This window comes from Mytilus californianus, unplaced genomic scaffold (genome assembly GCF_021869535.1).
Source record: "Mytilus californianus isolate M0D057914Y unplaced genomic scaffold, xbMytCali1.0.p SCAF_8, whole genome shotgun sequence".
In the NCBI taxonomy this organism is placed as follows: Eukaryota; Metazoa; Mollusca; class Bivalvia; order Mytilida; family Mytilidae; genus Mytilus; species Mytilus californianus.
The window spans coordinates 42,090,179-42,110,447 of record NW_026262734.1 but is presented as its reverse complement, the minus strand read 5'-3'; the positions used below and the strand labels follow the sequence as shown (position 1 = coordinate 42,110,447).

At 30.8% G+C, this 20,269-nt stretch overlaps 1 protein-coding gene across 1 annotated transcript in view; it reads right to left on the bottom strand.

Annotated features, from left to right (window-relative positions):
• LOC127712017 (atrial natriuretic peptide receptor 1-like) overlaps positions 1 to 20,269 on the bottom strand; it is a 58,972-nt gene that overhangs the window by 2,419 nt on the left and 36,284 nt on the right. Inside the window, exons 6-22 of the mRNA XM_052218175.1 lie at positions 20,040 to 20,195; positions 18,806 to 18,941; positions 17,900 to 17,994; positions 17,052 to 17,181; positions 15,717 to 15,819; positions 12,113 to 12,203; positions 11,347 to 11,415; positions 9,561 to 9,635; positions 8,315 to 8,419; positions 7,570 to 7,641; positions 6,845 to 6,989; positions 5,808 to 5,966; positions 4,425 to 4,599; positions 3,121 to 3,267; positions 2,483 to 2,606; positions 1,001 to 1,069; positions 12 to 183 (exon numbers count right to left, since the gene is read on the bottom strand). Of these exons, the coding sequence (XP_052074135.1) occupies positions 12 to 183; positions 1,001 to 1,069; positions 2,483 to 2,606; positions 3,121 to 3,267; positions 4,425 to 4,599; positions 5,808 to 5,966; positions 6,845 to 6,989; positions 7,570 to 7,641; positions 8,315 to 8,419; positions 9,561 to 9,635; positions 11,347 to 11,415; positions 12,113 to 12,203; positions 15,717 to 15,819; positions 17,052 to 17,181; positions 17,900 to 17,994; positions 18,806 to 18,941; positions 20,040 to 20,195 (2,023 nt within the window). The remainder of the gene's footprint in view (positions 1 to 11; positions 184 to 1,000; positions 1,070 to 2,482; positions 2,607 to 3,120; positions 3,268 to 4,424; positions 4,600 to 5,807; positions 5,967 to 6,844; positions 6,990 to 7,569; positions 7,642 to 8,314; positions 8,420 to 9,560; positions 9,636 to 11,346; positions 11,416 to 12,112; positions 12,204 to 15,716; positions 15,820 to 17,051; positions 17,182 to 17,899; positions 17,995 to 18,805; positions 18,942 to 20,039; positions 20,196 to 20,269) is intronic.

Here is a 20,269-nt window from a genome sequence, read left to right as displayed (position 1 = left end):
GGAACATCTACCTGAATGTACACCTGCTCTCATCTGAAGCTTTCGTCCAGGTTTATGTTTGATTTCATATGTGCTAACATATCTCATTATAGACATAATCATTTTCGAGACTTCAAAATAGTGGTAAGTATTTCTTTGTGGTAGTCCAGAAACACACATATAAGCATCACCTATTGTTTCAACCTAAAATCAGGAATATCATAAGAAGGCAAATCACAGAAAGAAAATATAAGCCAAAATAAAATAAATATGAAAATGTGAAATATAGAATGGTCATAGACATAGGCTAGGGAAATCGAAACATAAGTTATTCTTTTATTGGGATTTTCAGTATTATTTCATCATTATTAATAACACATTGATGTATTTATAGTAAAATGCTATTTTTTGTCATGAAGAACAGCAATGCAAACTCTGTTCCTTTGCTTTTTGCGTATTTTGCCGTGTCATGTTTTGATTTTGTGTCGTGAATAGATACTGCATATCATTTCTTTTCTATTACATTAAATATTTAAGTCTGCTTTGGAAATTAAAGGATATAATCCGGAAGTTTTTTTTATTCTGTAATTATAATAATTTACGAAGCAGACTTCTAGGAAAACTAACAAAGTATCTGTTGACAATTTGTTTGAATTTTTTTTCTCACAAAAATGTAAATGAAATTTTTTCTTTTGCTTTTAAAAACATGTTATCATGGTCATGTTGTTACTAATAATAAAGTCATTTTTCCTACTGATAGCGAATATCTGTACATCAAAGAAACTCTTTATTTGATCTGGTTGTTATTACTTTATATTTTGTAATATAATGAACTTTGGTAAAATTTGATTGAAAATTTTCAGAAATAGAACAAAAATAATCATGTTGATAAAACATATAAAAGTCATTAAATATACCAGGTTTATAATTTAGTTTGCCCACAGCTCGTTTCGTCTACATTAAGACCCTTTAAAATTGAGAAATAATTTTCAAAGCTTCAGTTTTTTATTTTTATAAATACCTTATAAACATCAAATTCGTTGATTATTTCATCAAAGCCTGAGTATAATGAGTTCAGCATGTCAATTATCTGAAATAGATCATATATACCGTTTCTACATATTGGGACATGTATACTGTGAAACACTTCTTTTCACATTCAATTCGAGGTCAACACTATAAATTTAAAAAGAAAATATCAAAGTAAATATCTCGCGTATGACTTCACAAGCAATAATAAAACAAGAAATTATCTAATCAATCCCAAGCCTTGTGGAACGAAGCAAGCTCATACTAGGGTCTGGGTGGAATTTACAAAATAGAGAATAATGGACAAAAAAAAAGAATAGGGGACAAAAATTAGAGGATAATTGACAGAAAAAAAAACCTAACGACAGTAGTAATGTACCAAGCTTACAGTAATGAACAAAACCACCGAATTAATATAATAATGAACATATAGAATATATTCTAGAATTTTTCATAAATCACACTTAAAATTTGAGTTTTATTTTATATCAAAGCAACACGAGGGCAAATTTTGATGAACAACCGTTATAACTTAAACATATATGCATTTTCCTCGAGAATTTTTCTGCATTGTGCTCTCTGCAGCAATTCTATTTTTTAACAAATGTTTTTCATCATTATCTCTTAATATAACTTATCAAAATCAAATTTAAATCATTAACCCAATACATGGAGGCAAATGGCCCTTTACACAATCCCTAATCTTTTAATTAGTTCATGTCTTCAATTCTATTATTTCTATGAACGGTGGTAGCCATGTTTGAAGTGCTTGAAGTGCTTAATTATAGTATCTTGTATCGGAAAAGTATCTGATTTCACAAAGTCTGGAGAAGTTTAGCAATGGGGATGGCTATTTCTTTATGACTGTTCATGATGTTGGAGTGATAAAAAATCTCTATTCGTTATTTTAAGACCAATATTCTGTATTGACGAAACAACAGTCTAGACCTAAAATAATATATGGTATTAATGAAACAACATCTTAGCAGTAACAACAACTAATGGTATTTATGAAACCACATCCTAACATTAGCAACAGTAAATTATATTCATGAAATCACATCCTAACCCTTACACAGCAAATTAATACGGAAAAAGGGTAACCTCAGCACAAACCTTTAGCGAAGGAAATTGTAAAAGTACATGTGTGCATAGTATTGTCCACTACAATTTCGTTAACTTAAGTACAAACATTTCACGGATTCGTTTACTTCAAAGTTAATAATTGATAAAAGATTAAAATATACTATCATCGTATCTGCATACATAAGCTCAAAAGTGGCCTTCAACGGAAATAAAATAGTATTTAACAAATTTATGCTCAGTCAAAATCATTTATATTATATTAAAACACTTATAACATATATACGAAATTAAATAAAATTGACAATGGAGAAGTTGGCAGCTATGACTCAACGCTACAATTAAAAACTAATTCTTATCATAAGCAATGATGATAATACATGTCACATACCTGCATTGGTGATGATTCTGCTGATAAAGTTGTGAACTGTACAATATCAGTGAACAATATTGTCACATTGTCAAATGATTCTGGATCAGCTGTACCCTGTACTTGTATCTGGTGTGCTATTGATCTATAAAAAAAAATTCTGAAAAATCTAAATGTTTTTAAGAAGATTTTTAATTTCCAGGATGGAACTAAAATGCAAGGTTTTTTCGTAAAATACTATTATCAGATTATTGACAAATACATTGAAAAAACATTGAAATTAAGAAAACCGATGTCTATGGCATGATATGAAACTAGGATAATTGCAAAATTGTATGCCGTCCATTTAGCTAAACTGGTATACATTATTGTTTAGGGGTCAGCTGAAGCCCGTCTCCAGGTTCGGGTTTTCTCGCTGCGTTGAAGATCCATTGATGCTCTTTGGTTGGTTTGATTTCTCTTTAATACATTCCCCGTTTCCATTCTCAATTTTATTCGTTGTTCGAATGAATTACAACTGTTTTCAGAAAAATCTTCATAAGATCGCTAGAAACTAAAAGTTTGGAAAGTCAAAATGCATAAAACGTTTGGAATAATCAAGACAGCAAAAGCTTCAACTTAATAAAATAATTACATAAGATAAGAAATTATCTACTTACTGAGGCAGAAGTCTATATAGGAGATTCTCTGCCTTCTGTTTCTCTTGGAGGTATTTTGTTGTTCTTTCTTCTACTATCCCTTCTAAATTATTCGCATATAGTTCCATTCGTTTGAGTAAATTATCTAAAAGGTTTTTTGCTTTTAACCTTAAATATTTATTTAAAAAGTTTATGAATAAATCTCAATGTTATATGAACGTGTCATAATAAACTGAGTATTTTAGTGTTGCAAGAATAATTACTAGAATATGACAAATTATTCCATTCTTAATTGTTATAATAAAAAAAAACCTCAAGGTAATAACAAAACAAAAAGTGACTGAATGACAAATATATAAACGGTTCGCTTGGATCAACTTCATACTCTATTTGGCCTTTTTAACTTTTTTTATTCGAGCGTCACTGATGACACTTTGTAGACGAAACGAGCGTCTGGCGTACACAATTTAATCCAGCTATCCATGTTATCTATGATTAGTTTATTTGGTACAACTCAACACTATAAGTTCCAAAAAAATATCTAACCATTCTGCATTACAGAAGCTGGGTAATTTGTTTCGAAAGACGAGCAGACGGATAATGATATTGCTGTAGAATACCTATTCTATAAGTAGGAGTATGATTATACAATCGTTCAATAGTGCATGTATATTTTTCTGACATATTGAATCCTCATACTAGTATACGAGACAAAAGGAGACAATGTGCAGTTTAATGACGCTACATGTTTGCCTTACTCATTATGAATAATCTCGTTTGAAGTTCTTTGTTTTATTTTGTATACTGTGGATTTATTTATTTTCGTGGGTCAAATTTTCATGGATTCAGGAAAAAAATAACTTTCGTGGATATTTGACTGCCAAAGTCTGCATACAAGCCTAAATAAAATATTTATTGTCTTTTCGAGGGCAACAATCTGCTCTATCACCCTCTCAGCTATGTGGTATTTAATTCATTATACTGAATGTTCTGTTTTTATTGTCTATTAATTTTCAAATTCAAAGTAATAAACCATGACGTCTTGTACCATGTGTACATAACCGTTTATATTTAATAAAACGCACAATTGATAAAGCGTCTCTTTGAAGGGTTATAGAGTATTTACCATGGGATAGAGTAATTTATCTACCTCGTATTAACCAATCAAAATCTGGCATTTTGACATGAAGTATAATAATCATAAATGCTATATACTGTTTTCATGTTGTCATCAGATTAACGTATATCAAATTAATTACATCTTTTTTAAATAACATACATCTAATACAAATCATTTATTTTCACAGTTTTTATTGTGTACTTACTTTGAGCCTGTAATAGAATTGATTGCTTTTGATACATCCTTCAGCAATGGCCGTTCGAAAGGATTTGATGCCCAACAACTTTCAATAATAGTCTTCAATTTCTGAGGACAAAGGGATGGGTCAAATACAGGTCTGAATGGAGGAATGGTATCGATCTTAACTTTATCAACCATTTCTGCAATTAAAATGTTTCAGGGTTGCTGATCTAACATAAAGGTATTCTTTTTTCATTATTTCCATCTTTAATCACTTTCCATGTCAAATCTTTGCAAACAATATATGTAAAAACAACAGAACCTAATGTTTCAATTAACTGCTGGGAAAATTTAATCCATATGTTCTAATTAAAATGGCATTTTTTAAGTGTCGTAGCCTGCCAAAATGACTGATTTGTTCTTCAAAGAGGATATTTACGGTACAAAATTATATTCTATTATGAAAACTTTGCTGAATTTCGAGGCACTTTGAATTTTCAGAATATATTCACTGTATCATTCATTCACAACGTCTACTTTATCTATCACAATGAATATGAAAACTCTCAAACTCTATGAAAACTAAATCTAATTTTAGAAATCATTATTTGAATAGTATATTTATCATAACTTTGTTATAAGTACAGTAATATGATGAAAATACTAGATCCTATTTGATATTTTGTGTCTTTGGATATGATCTTATTCACGTATAGCTTACATATCTTTTTTCTAAGAGATAATTTGCTGTCAAGAAGTAGTTGATAACAGTCACAGGTTTGTTGTGACTTAAATCTCAACCGTACATATAGGAACCTTTTTTAAAAATGAAATGTAGCCCCTTGTAGGGAATGGTATGACAAAATATGCAGATTCAACAAATTCATAGAAGGCCGAGAAGTTTTCTTAATTAGATTAAAGAACTACATTTTGATCTGCTTACCCTTCTAGCTCACATGAGATTACCAGCGGTTTTTGGTAGGGTTCCCGTTGCTCAGTCTTTGATTTTCTATGATGTATTTTGTATACTGTTGTCTGTCTTTTGATCGTTTTTAATTTTTTGCCATGATATTGTCAGTTTGGTTTCGACTTATGAGTTTGAATGTTCCTTTTATATATTTCGTTTCTCTTTTTCAAACATTCAAAGGTTCCAAACAGGACGACTTTGCTATTATTTCATTACTAAATGACTTTGGTTTTTATTTAAACTACTGTATATAGATTTGAATTTTCCTCAAAATGTGTCTTTATGTTAAATGTCATCCACCTCGGAAATCATTACCACAAAAAAAAAAAAAAAAAAAAAAAAATCGCAAATGAAGTGATAATTTCAAGAAAATTAAATTTGCCATGATCGGTTTGAAAAACCTAATTATTTCAGTAAAATATTATCTTAACATAAATTCACCATATGTTGACATGTCCAAGCATTCAACTCCGAATGGTCCATTACGATGTAAAATCTCATGAAGTATAATTCCAACAGAATATATATCTGCGGCTTGATTAGCAGCTTGAGTTAAAAGATGAAACCCTTTTATTATCTCTGGTGCTGACCATAGTCTGTCTTAAAATATATAGGAAGTATCTACTTATTATTAAATCATAATTGTTGCATACGTCATTATGAACAGAGATATATAAGAAAATATAATTTCATAAAGAAAATTAGTCTTTTAATACCTAACGCAATAATTTCGTTCAGTTATTAATAACAATGTCACGTATTTTGTTGCAATTATTTTATGTTTTCAGCTATTTGTTCCATGTTAATGTCCTTGAGAAACATGTTTTAAGAATATCTTTATGAGTGAGTATTTTGTAGAGTAAGAATAAAGTGATGACATAGTAGTATCTCTACACTTGTAAAAGTAACCACGCAAACAGTAACTGTATTATTTTAGTAATTATAGGCCTGATGTATATATTGACTTTTTACAATGTAACATCCTTTAATTGTTCAATTCTATTTTGCAGTATTGGAAATAAAAGAAGGTTTGCAGAAATAAATTTTCAAATATTCAGAATGATAGATGGCACTCATTATTCATTCATGTTATGTTATTCTTATCAAATCTGATAGGACAATAATGTCGAACATTAGTGCTTTACAATTTTAAGTGAGAATCAAGCTAGGAGAATGTATTTTTCTTCTATCTAGATGATATAATAACAGAATACCACTGTTTACAAATTGATCAACCTCAATTCATTTCAATTTTAACTATTTTTGTTAATTCTAGAAATGTTTCTGGTTGACGGTGTTATTCAGCGCATTAACGTAGTTAGGTCTTTTTTCATAAAACTTTCATTTCCGATCGCTTCGACAATAAATTTGCTAAGCTATTGGAAAAATAGCTCAGTAAATTTAGAATGGTTATAACTGTTGGCTATAACGCGGTCTATTTTGATGATGATGTAATGTATACAAATTCTTATGTTTACCTCTATCTGATAAGTCCTTGTATTTTAGCCATTCGCGTGGTCCATAATCACCTAGCTTTAAAACAAACCGACCGTCCACTAAACAATTTGAACTTTTAAGATTTCCATGATAGCGTAAACAACTTCTGGATAAGTATTCTAACCCCTGTAAAATATATGATCAATTTTAATTCACAGAATTAAAAAAAACCACGATAAATGAAAAAATAAAAAGACAAAAAAAGAGACGTTACCAGAACAATTGTATTCTTCATGTGTAAATTAAAATATTTGTTCTCATCGGTTGAATTATTCTACATAATAAATTAAACGATTATATAGGGGTATGAGTCAATCAGACAGAAACCAACACAATAAAACAAATGCATCCTGATGTCAATATACAGTGTAGATCTCCAACTCTAGACAAGAGTTCATATCTTATAAAAAATAAAATTGAGAATGGAAATGGAAATGGGGAATGTTTCAAAGAGACAACAACCCGACCAAGTTACAAAAACTATGAATATATACCTGGATTGTCTATCAGAAAAAAAACCCAATGTGATAAAAAGAAAGACAACAACTGGGAAGAATTGTCGAATTGGAACAGGTACAAAACATTTATATTATTCTGGTACTTCACTTTCCTAATTTTACGTCAATAAGCAAAAAGGTATAGAGAAATATGAAAATAAAAGGTTGTACATTTCCAAAGTTATGTTACATATTCAAGAAAGATTTACCTCTAGAATGTCCCACATAAGACAGTACTTGAAGTCCCAATCCAAATTTATGTCCTCGTTCTCCAGAATATCCTGAAATATCAGATGGCAATAGTTAATTCAATAGTCCAAATAATTTTGACGCTTCCTGATTATTTAAACTATCAGCAAGGCCAATATTTGAAATTAGTCATTATATTAGTTGACAAATAAGACATCACCAATATAATCTTTGTTTTGATCCGACCTAGGATAAATTCTACGAGCGTACACCATAGCGTATATGCTACCATGATACAATGATAGCATGATAGTTTTGAAAACTGACCTTTTTCATTTTTGAATAACGTAAATCAAATATAAAGTTGTTTGTTAAATATGAAAAAAAAAAGAAATCCCAAATGTACATTTTAAGTCATTGCAATCATATTGTAAAACACAATGAACACTCCTTTTTAAATAATTTTGTTCATTAAAAATACAAGGACAGAAAAATTGTAAGTTTTACCTAAACGATCGGATTTCTGCAATTGAAATAATAATGAACGGAAAATGTATATTCTTGTTTCAATACTAAATATCAAAGATATAAGAATAATCTGTTGTATATATTTTTGGCTGAAATACTAGTAATCATTTTGAAGAAGCCAAGTATTTTGTCAACATTTCTTTTAACAAAACGAAATAGATATCTTAAGTCATTAAATGCCGAAAATAATTTATAGTTGTTGAAGAATATTCATATTTGAAAAGGTAAATTACAAACCATCAGACTTCCTTTAGAACAAAACTCTGATACGTATAACAGCTCTGGTGGGTCTATTACAAAGCCAACCGTCTTTACGATATTATTATGATCCAGCTCTCTCATCTGTTTGTTAAAAAAATGAATTAATTCAAAATTACTATTTAAACATTATAATCGCCTACTGAGGTCTTTCTTTAAATTTTACACTGAACACAACAAACTATTCATATAACATAAAATTGAGAATGGAAACAGGGATTGTGTCAAAGAAACAACAACCCGACAAAAGAGCAGAAAACAGCCCAAGGCCACCAATGGGTCTTCAACATAGCGAGAACATCCCACACCCAGAGGCGGGCTTCAGCTGGCCCCTAAACAATAATGTATACTAGTTCAGCGAAAATGGACGTCACACTAAACTCCGAAACATATAACTGAACCAAAATTAAAAAACATACAAGACAAACAAAAGCCAGAGGTTCCTGATTTGGGTCAGGCGTAAAAATGCGGCGGGGTTAAATATGTTTTGTTAGATATCAACCCTACCCCTATACCTCTTGCCAATGTGGAATAAATAAACACACAGCAATACGCACAGTAAAATTCATCGATGTAGTTTGCAAATTGCCTTTTGTTTTTTTGTTCTATTTTGTTGATGTCACATTGATGGATATTCAAAATATACTTTTATACATTTGTGTATTTGATAAAAGAAGTCGGAAACAGGCAACACATCAGAAGGTCTTGAATTTGTTGTTTTGATGAACATCAGAGACCTTGCAGTTACTATTGCACAACGAAAAGCAACAAATTGCTGTCCCTTTTTATAAAATGTTACACCCTTGTTCATCGAGAAAATGACGCCACATTTACTTCCCCTTGCACATCGATCTGATACCCCTCTTCCCTAAGTTATTTATCCACACACACACACACACACAAAACCGGAAATGATTGCGATAAAATCATTTTGTACAACATATATATATATATTCAAAATGCGTAATAAAACACATTGTTTTGTGCCTTTTCTTTACTGATGAGCAAGTGATACCAAAAATCGTGAGATAGTCAAACGAAACATTCACACAATAAAGATAATAAAAAAGATAATAATACTAAAATGGTAATAATAATAATAATAATAAAAATAATAATAATAATTTGCACTCAATAATGATTATAAATATAACGAAAGAACTATAAGAAATATAATTGGTTTGTATTCATAAGACGTATTTCCGTTTTAAATGTTCTTTCATACCTGGCGCAATTCCTTAAAATTCGGCATTTTATCTGATTGCATCTTTGTGTACGATCTAATGGATACAAGTGAACCCTAGAAAATAATAAAAGATATTGAGCATATCAAGACCGTACAAATACAGGTTATACCAAAAACATTAAGATCAAATTAAGTTTTTGCGCAAAGTTATAACAAACAAATACAAGATCAGATGATAAATAAGAAACAATAAATTGTTGAATATCATTCCCAGTCGAACATATGTTCTATCGTTTTGAGTTTAAACGAACGATCCTATCGATCGAACGAGAGATCTAGAGTGAGTGTGAGAGGACAATTTATATTCAAAATATTTAGATGTTGTATATCTTAACTGTGGAAGACAATGAATGAAAGTTATGCTTCATTCTGTACATAAGACAGGTCATTACAAGTCAATTTTTAGGATTTTATTCTCCCTCCCTACGTTCGTCCAAATATAAAGTTATTTTATTCTCTGGCCAAAACAAAAACAAAGATTCAATGTAGCTGTGCTATTTGCTTTAACAGTTAATTTTTATATTTCAAATACAACACAGTATGAAAGTGATAAGGAGAATTACAAATATAAGTGCCCATCAAAATATGCGTGTAAAATTACAGTACATGTATGTATCTTAGGAATCAGTAATTTTGATTGGCAGACGACAATTGCAAGGCAATCAAAAATATATTTTATTTCCAATTGCAAAAATGCAGCATTTATGACTGCACGTGCTTCCAATGACAACGTCATAACAATGCAAATTAATACAAACCAAAAAATTTGTTACAACTCGTAATCTCATGGCTGCATCAGCAACGAGTTGTATGTAGAGTCTGGCTTGCTAAATTATAAGCTTGGTATCTTTGATGATGATTTGCAACTAGTTCTTTATCACTAAACATCGTGTCATAGACTGGAGATTACAATTTTAATTGATAAAAATATGTGTAACAAGAAATGAGCAGTCAAATTGACATCAAACCGGGCTTTCTGAATTTTGAAAACACTTTCAGGCTTATTTGACTCGCAACGTTCTGAACCTATTTTCAAATCTATCAAGGACCATAACTGCTGAACGACAAAAGTGAAAATTATCAATTTGAAATTGATCACGATTTGTCATAAGTAACAACATATTGAAATTTAAAAAGCATTGGTCGGACGGTTCATAGACTATTATACGGAAATGACATAAGGTGCAATTCTAAAACATATCAAGGACCATAACTCCTAAACGGTAAAAATGAAAATCGTCAATATTTAACTTGACCTGTATATTTTAATCAATAACTACTATTAGAAATGGAAAAGCAATGGTTGAACAGTTCATAAGTAATTGCCACTAAAACGACAAAGTGTCATTTTAAATATACCAAGGACAATAACTCGTCATTTTTGTTAAAGTGAAAATCGTCAATATCTAAATTGATCTCATTTTTGTGACAAGTAACAACAAAATTAAATTTGAAAAACATTGTTTGAACGGTCCGTAAGTTATTGCGCGGAAACTGTTGACATCCGCCAGTTGTCCGCACCGCTGGCCGTACTTCACCAACTTAATAACCTGATTTTTCTTTCTGAAAACCTGGTTAAAATCTAATGTTCCAAGTACCTAAAAAAAATGTTGACCTATACGATATTGGCGATTTTTACATTGTGAGTTTTGATAATAAAACGCTACGCATGATTACACATTTTACGCGTTTGTCTTGGCGTTGACAAATAGTTAGACTTCTTGTTTAAGAAATCCTTAATTATGCCGTCCAAGAATAAAATTACCTTGTAGTATGCAGTTTTTGTCATTCTGGTATCTACCGTTTCCTCGGACGGGTCTGATCGAATTGATACCTGCAATGCAATATGCACAGTTGTTGATATTTGTTTTAATATTTTTTGTCACATATATGTGTATGACGAATTAAAGTAAAGTACTAAAATATATACATTAATATACATATTGTTTCTGTTTTCAGAAGAAGGTAAATGCAATGAAAAAGTTAAAATATCATTTTTTTTCATTTTGATCTTGAATGTATTTTTTTGATGACATAAGCAACACCAAGTGTGCCCCTAGTGGAGCAGGAACTATTATCTATCTGGAGAACCTGACTTCATCCTCAACTTTTGGTGGAATTCGTCTTGCAAGGTCTTAGAAATGTATATTAATCTTTTGGAATGTTATTTATCTTCTTCTTGTTATTCTTTTAAGCCATGTACTTGCGTGGTTTTTTTTCTACTTATACACTATTATTTTCAATATTGACGATATGAATGTGAAGCTTTTAGCACTCCAACGTTCTGAATAATTACTTAATAAATAAATAAATAAATAAATAAATAAATAAATAAATAAATAAATAAAATAAATAAATGATCGACTTGATTGATTGATTGATTGATTGATTAAATGAATGAATAAATGAATAAATGAATAAATGAATAAATGAATAAATGAATGAATGAATGAATAAATGAATGAATTGATGATCGAATGAATGAATGAATAAATGAATGAAATAAATTTAATAGTTTCAAAATAACTTACCCTCGACATTGACCACATAGACCGTTCGGTTATGGACAACTCAGACCTTTTAATTCTCCATATACTTTCACTTTCTTTTGTTTTTATTTTCCTATAAGATCATGTAATTAAATATATATTTGTAGGTAGGCGAGTATGTTCATATAACACATTATTTTTTTAAGATGGATGTAAATTTACTATTAATGATTGTTCTAATAGCAGTTACAGGAGGGAAGACAGCCTAGGTGCCATGTGCAAAACTTTTCATGTCACGTAGTACGATTTCAGCTTCCGTTTGGCTATTTTAAATATGGTAAAAGATCGATTTGTTCATGTTTTGATATCAAATGTACTGTATTGCATTTATGAAAAATATAGTTTCACATTGAAAGATTTTTTATGATCAAAAATTACTTTCACAAAAGAAAATTTGTATTTTTTTATATTTTGGGGGTACATTTTATCAATAAAGATTATTTCTCGAAATGGCAGGAATTTTTATTCGATAAAATTAAAAGGCACATTTTTTAAATATTTCGTTATAATAAACATTGAAATTCAATACAGTTAAAGAAAATCGTTCATTCAACCTAAAACATAAAAGGTATCTTAAAGTCTCCATATGTTGCTGCAAAGTAAGACGGTTAAAAACGACGATTTTCAAATGAAATATCCAAATATATTTGTCAAATCTGTGAGCGAAAACGTTAATCTTAGACAAAAAAAAACCTTGTTTTGTGTATTTTAATCATATTCATGATAAAATGAAAAATGTTTACCCGAAAAACTATTTAAAATAATTTTTTTTACTATAACTGTGTTCGTCATTGTGTTTTCTCGTTTTTTTTGTACTGATAAATGGAGAAAGAGTCCAATAATTATAATTTTCATTTTGTATTCAAAATGTTTTGTTCAGAAGAACAATCTGAAAATCAATTAAATGAATTCCATAAACTGTTAACACAGAGATATGTTTCGCCTATTTGTTATTTTGATAATGCAAATGCTGAAATTAAAATATCCGTATTTTAACATGTAAGTTGTGCAAATATTCAAAGTCAATGAACCATGACTGAAGATAAAGGACTAAACAATCTCCATGGAAATGAGATGTGCCAATGCTAATACAACTGCCTACCAAATAGTACTGAAAAAGTTTCAAGGTCAATGAACCATAATGAAGGGGTGGGGTTATATAATCTCCATAAAAACAAAACTTGGAAATGCATTGGCAAATGCCAATACATTTGCATACCAAATATCATTGACTTAACATTAGTGGTTCATCTTAAACTGACCGAATCACAAACTAATACATGTAAACAAGCAAACGTTTCAAAGTCAATAGACCATGACTGAGGGCCTTACCAAATATTCTCCATGGAAATGAGATGTGCTAATGCTTATACAACTGCATACAAATTGTCATTGACCTACCACTAACGGTCCCCTTTAAACTGACCTAATCACAAACTGATAGATTAAGCACAAATTTCAAAATCAATAGACCATGACTGAGGTGGCAGGGCTAAATAATCTCCATGGAAATGAGATATGCGAATGATTATACAACTGCATACCAAATATCATTGACCAACCACTAGTGGTTCCCCATTTACTGACCTAATCACAAACTAATACATGTAAACTAAGCAAAGTTTCAAAGTCAATAGACCAAGACTGCGGGGGCGGGGCTAAATAATCTCCATTGTAATGAGATGTGCCAATGCTAATACAACTGCATACCAAATAGCATTGACCTACCACTAGTGGTTCACCATAAACTAGACCTAATCCCAAACTCATACATTGTTGAGGCCGCCTCCGCCGACGCCTGAAACAACATACCTATGTCTCGCTTTTTGACTCCATCAAGGCGAGACAATAAACAAGTATTCAATTTATATCCATGCCAATCGAAATAAGCTCCAGAGAATTAGCAGTTTAATAAGGGGTAAATATGTATATTCCCAACAAATAATGACAATTACCACGTTTGTTTATTATGTATACAAGTATGTATATAGTATAATCATTACTGCCTATGTTTATAACCTCATTCAACAAATTTCGAATGTCGAGGTGATGTTCACACCACGAAGGTATTATAATAAATGACACATTAGCACTGCAACCGATTGATAATACATAACAAATCTGCGAGACATGTACAGAATGTCGTTCCTCCTCTGAACAGCAGTAAAAATAAGACACATCATAATATCAATTATGATAATAACAATATTAATAATAACCATAATATTAAAATAATATTAATGAAATAACAATAATAATGATAATAACGAATGGTAGCAATATTAACAATAATAACAACAACAATAGAATACACTTTATGATATTAAATTGACTAAACTATTGTTAAAGAGAGAGACTACAATCCCGTTTTATTCTTTTATTAATTTCAAAACATATAGTTTCCTATAACAATGCAACGAATGTGAGTAGTATACGCCATGATATGAAGGTACGCAGATGCTTTATTAATATAAAATGAGGTCACATTTTGATTATGTAATTCAAATCCGTATTTACTTTTATATCATCTAATGGAGAGCTTAAGTTGTTGTGATGTTTATTCGGACCACTTGACGACTTTTGTTTTCTTCGGATTACTGATGGTTGAACAGAGTAAAAGTGTTTGATAAAAATGTATCATAAACTAACACACAAAAAACAACATAAGTGAACATTTGCTTCAATAAAAATGAATATCGAAAGTCCTTGCACGTTAAATGTGACAATAGTCATAGGTAAAAGGACTGTGGTGTTATAGCCACAATCGTATACAGGATTGGTTCAACACATTACACAACTATGTTGACAATCAACGAATGTTCAAACAAGAAATCCCCCAAAAATAGACTTTTTATTGAACGTTTTAGAGAAGTTTTTTCTTTGTAACAAGTTTGTCATTCTATATTTTAGTAATGCTATATGATTATGCTGCATTATTTTAATACTCAAATCATACTATTAATTAAGAAAGGTCAAATGTTGAACGTTCTTTTACTCAAGTTAACAAATAACGCCCAAATAAAATAAATAACACAATTTGGAAATAATAGTTAATAAATACAAGACATAATATATATTTTATAGAAATGAAATAGGGCGAATATGAATGAAACCCCATATATGTACATGTAGGGACAAGAATCACCGATAAAGAGCATTAAGAGTATGAAAGAGGGACGAAAGATACCAGAGGGACAGTCAAACTCATAGATCGAAAACAAACTGCCAACGCCATGGCCAAAAATAAAAAGACAAACAGACAAATAATAGTACAGATGACACAACATAGAAAACTAAAGACTATGAGTCATCATTATAAGTACGTCGGCAGTCGTGGTCGAGCAGTTTCATGTACGGACTAAAGACTATGAAGTTTATTTAATAAACCTCGCACCAGGTCGAATCCTAAATGTGACATTCGTTTTGAGGGGTAAAAGTTCGTTATCAATTTGATTGCCAAAAGTATAGTAACAAGTAAAACAAACATGCAAAATCCGCATTTTTCAAAATTTCGGGTGATCATCAGGTAGCACCTGCTTTAAATTAAAACCGGATGAATCAATTGCAAGATTTATTGTAATCTTACCTAGCTACAACTTTCTGTATGATGACACTTAAGCAGATAATCAGCAGCACAACAGCAATGAAGCAACCAGTGATAATTTGAATGATTGACTGTTGGGATAATCCTGAAATGAAAGGAAACATAATCTCTAACCGTTTTAGTAAACACAAAATAATAAAAAAAGCAATAAAAGAAAAAATCACAACGGTTCACTAACTTTTTTTTTACAGAAAACAAATAGATATAAGAAAGAGCAAAAATCATGGTTTCTGAATGGTGGCATGTATTGTAAGCAACTACTGATGTGATCGTGTTCTGCAGATGTGTACGTGATCTTAAAAACGTTTTACCGATAATTATTACAATGACGATTAACAACAATGTCATCGTTTATCTTTAAAATATCTATGCAAAATGTCAATACATCTTACTCATACCACAAATTCATACTTCAAAATATGTGCTACGCAAAATTCCATGCAACATCAGTTTCAAGTACATTGAATATAATTTTCGTGTTAGAGAGTTAACCTGTACCGATGATTTATAAAATTAGTGATTCGTTATTGTAAGATCATCGGATATGACCCATTAACGTATTTTAGTGAAAAGGAGCTGCTAACAGTTCCGGAGTCCAAGAGTTTATCTCGAGTTGTTCGACCTTTAGTTCTTTGTGTAGTTGTTGTAAATTTGTGTTGTCTTTCTTTTTCTTTGATCATGATGTTGTCTGTTTTTTCGTTATCAACTATCTACGTTAAATCATTTATTTGGCAAAGTTTTAAATAATTCTTTAATTGATATTCATTGTAAATATATATCTGTTTGATAAACATTATATTGTACAAGGAGAACTTACAATAAAAAACATAAAAATTGAACTTCATGAAAAATAATGGTGATAAGGTACGACCGAGCAATAGTCACAAATCATTAAAATACACGTTAATTGGTTTTCAAATAATTAAATTGTCTTTTTTGTCAGGTGAGATATAAATCAATCACACAATCAGCCTTAGTCAGCATATATAATTACAAAGCTTGCAATATAAAGTACTTATAACAAAAATGTTGGTAGATGATAGAGGGGAAATCAAAATCAACAGTCCAAAAGGACATATAACTCCCTTGTCAAAAGGATAGACAACTCCCTTGTCAAAAGGACAGATAACTCCCTTGTCAAAAGAAAAGGGACAACGAAACAAGCAACATACCGCAATCCCTGCTTATTAAACATACCCATTTATAAGAAGGGATGCTCTGGAAGGATATTGCAACCAGTTGACTGATGCGAAAATATGAATGGATTCTAATTTATGTTATTTAATTAATTATTCCTTTTTAGTTAGTTTAATATACCTTTAGCACAGTATTCACCATTAAAACCACAGTATGGGTGGTCCTTTGGAGGATCCGAACTGATCCATTTTATCGGATCTTCATCATTTTCCGTAAATTGTCCTTTGTCGCTGAAGTAATATCCCACTACCTTGTGAAAAGAAATATATGTTAATTTGTTTTATTTGGACGTAAATATTAACAATACATAAAAAGGATAAAAGGAATAACCAAAAAATATTACACATCACATGAGACCGCAGGAATCAGCAGCACCATAGAAATAACTAAAAATGCTTATCATGTTTAATTTTAGACTTGATTCTCGTTTTTTTCTATTGAAGTTATCATAGTAAAAACCAGCAAGTAATATGAGTTTTAGAAAAATATTCTTCTTTTGCCACATAGGCTATACCTATGTCTGAATCATTTTACATGGATAGCCAATTACACGCCTATATTTTGGTGTTATTCTTTATCTTCCTCTACAATTTGTGTTTTGTCTGGATTTTCTGTACTTGGTTTCGAACACTACTGATCAGAAATAAATCTTCAATATTCGCAAAGAACGCATCAATTACAAATTGTTATTATGAATTTACATTGATTATATAATTCCCTTATGTACTTCTTACCTACGATGTGCTATCAAGGGTAATAATAGCTAGATGAGCAGATGTGAAGCTGACATAAATACTGTTTACGCTAAACACAAGTTAATAAATGAATGTAAATCAAATGTCATCTGAATCCTGATCATTCTTTAAATTTTATGTTTTTTAATCTTAAGAGTATCCACTTACAATACATTCTTTGTATACCTGAATGATTTATGTGGTTAAGAACCAGGAAGCTTTATGTGAACCTACTGTTAAAGTAAAGTTGTCGTCGTCACCAATTTGCTCAAACTTGTAACCTTGTTGTCTGTCACCGTTGCTATTCAGCGATATATTTCCAGTAATAGCTATCAAATTAAATATTAAAATAAATTTTGACTCATAAGGTAAATTGGTAGTTCTCATACCTTACTGAAATGCATTAATCTGTACGAGTATCGCACATTTAAATGAGGATATACAAATGAAATGCAATTAGGCTATACATATTGATTTGTTTATTTGATCAATTGTTAAAGTGGTTTTGTCATTTTTTTTCTTTTCGTAAGATGTTCGAAAACTGAAAAGCCTTGATTTTTCCTTCATTTCATACGAGTAGCAATGCAAAATTATTCAATATACCCTTCCTTCTTTTTCAATGGAATGTTTCTTTTATTTGATTTAAGAAATGCGATGCCGGATTCATTTTTATCATTTCTAGCACACAATTTTATTGCCAACAGTCTGCATTACCTGATTGATTCTAAGTGTTGTAGTACACCAGTCATTATTTTGAGTTGTCTAGATCATGATCGACTAATCAGAGTTTTCATAATGTTCTTTGGTTGTTTACCTGTAGTCGTTTTCCGTTCTGGTCTTTACGTCTATGGTTATATTTTGTATTTTCTATTGTAAACCGGGGCACCTATGTTCAACCCTGGTTTATTGTTAGGTAAGATTTTCTCAATTGATGGTTACTGTGAATTGTTTGTCCTTTTTCTGACTGTTTAACTATGATGTTGTCTGTCTAAGTTCAACTCGGTTTATAGTTGCGTTTGGTTTGCTCAATTAGTTTTTCCGCAATGTTTTTCCTGTTCTAACTGTGTTTGCCATGACGTTGTTTGTCCTATTTTTATTTCTGATTACCTCCCTTGGTGGTTTGAATTATTTTACACTTACTCTGGTACTGGTTTCCCCAAAGACGATGAGCTATGGTTTCTCCATCATGTATATCCGTGTTATTACTAAGTGATAGGTTCAAAGAAAGAACAAATCCATACATTGCTTCGTATAAATTTGCAGCAGGGTAGGGTACCTGTTAGTATATGTTCAAAACTGTCGAATGAAATACTAAAAAGACCTAAAAGTCAATATATAATACATAAATATGTTTGATATTCCTTCTTTGGTTAATAGCTTGGGGCCTCGGTGGCCGAGTGGTCTAACTAGTCGAACTACTGTTTGACTAACCTGTCAACACTGAGAATGTGAGTTCGAATCCCACACGTGGCGGGTGCGCTCGACTCCAATCTTAATTTACTAGGCTAGATAGTTTTCCTACAGAAGGTCGGTGGTTCTCTTTGGGCTCTCCGGCTTCCTCCACCAATTACAACTAACCGCCACGAAATAGCACAATAGTGTTGATATGTTGTTAACCGGCGATGACATACATGTTGCTGATTATAGGTAAATGCAGATGTCTTATCAAATTCAAAAATTTAAAAACCAAACAATTGTTTGTTTTTTACATTAAACAAAACCTGAAATAACCTTTCACCTTCGTTGGTCGAGAGTTTTGTCAATAGCAGTCATATAAAATCTCCTCATTTTAGTTTGACGCAAGCAATTGAAAAAGAGATTGATTAATCAACTTCAGATATACATGTCTTAGAAATAACGAACACTAAGTCTTGCTATGGTTACATGTACTTAGATTAATTAAAACACTTTATTAGTTTCCTTCATCAGGAACGTTCAATTCCAATCATTTCAAAAGCAAGAGTCTATAAGACCAAAACCTACAAAGAGCTATATTACATGACTAAAAGGCAACTACAAAATCAGCTAAGGTACATTTTGCCTGAGGGAGTTAAAACTTTAGTTTCTCGGTTTTTCCAATTTTCTTATTCAATTTTTTCAGAAATAAAAAACAAGATTATTTTTGTTTCAATGTATCTTCTAATCCTGTTTTCTAGTATATTGCTTAGTCATAAGAAAAGTAGTAAATAAATATGCAATTGTATTTGGTGTTTCAATAATTTTAAAAAGGGAAACAGAGAGGGGAAAACATTCAAAATTTTTAAAAGGTATAAAAGATGATGTGGTATGAGATTAACTATTCAAAGAAAAAAATTCTATATGCATTATACACATTAATATACAAGTATCCTGAAAAGAAGAAATACGAACTTACTTCTTCGTCCACCGCATATGTATAATTGAATATGTCATGGGATCTCTGTTTGACTTTTTCTATAAACTGTGCGTATTCATACGTTCTCGGAGTGTAGTAAGACACAAAAATTATATTTTTGTAAGCCTCTTTAGCAATATTATCGTCACTGTTATTCTGAAGAAGACAAACACCAAATAATTCCTCGCTCAGCATGATAGTGAAGCCTATCAGTATGCGATGGTTACAAT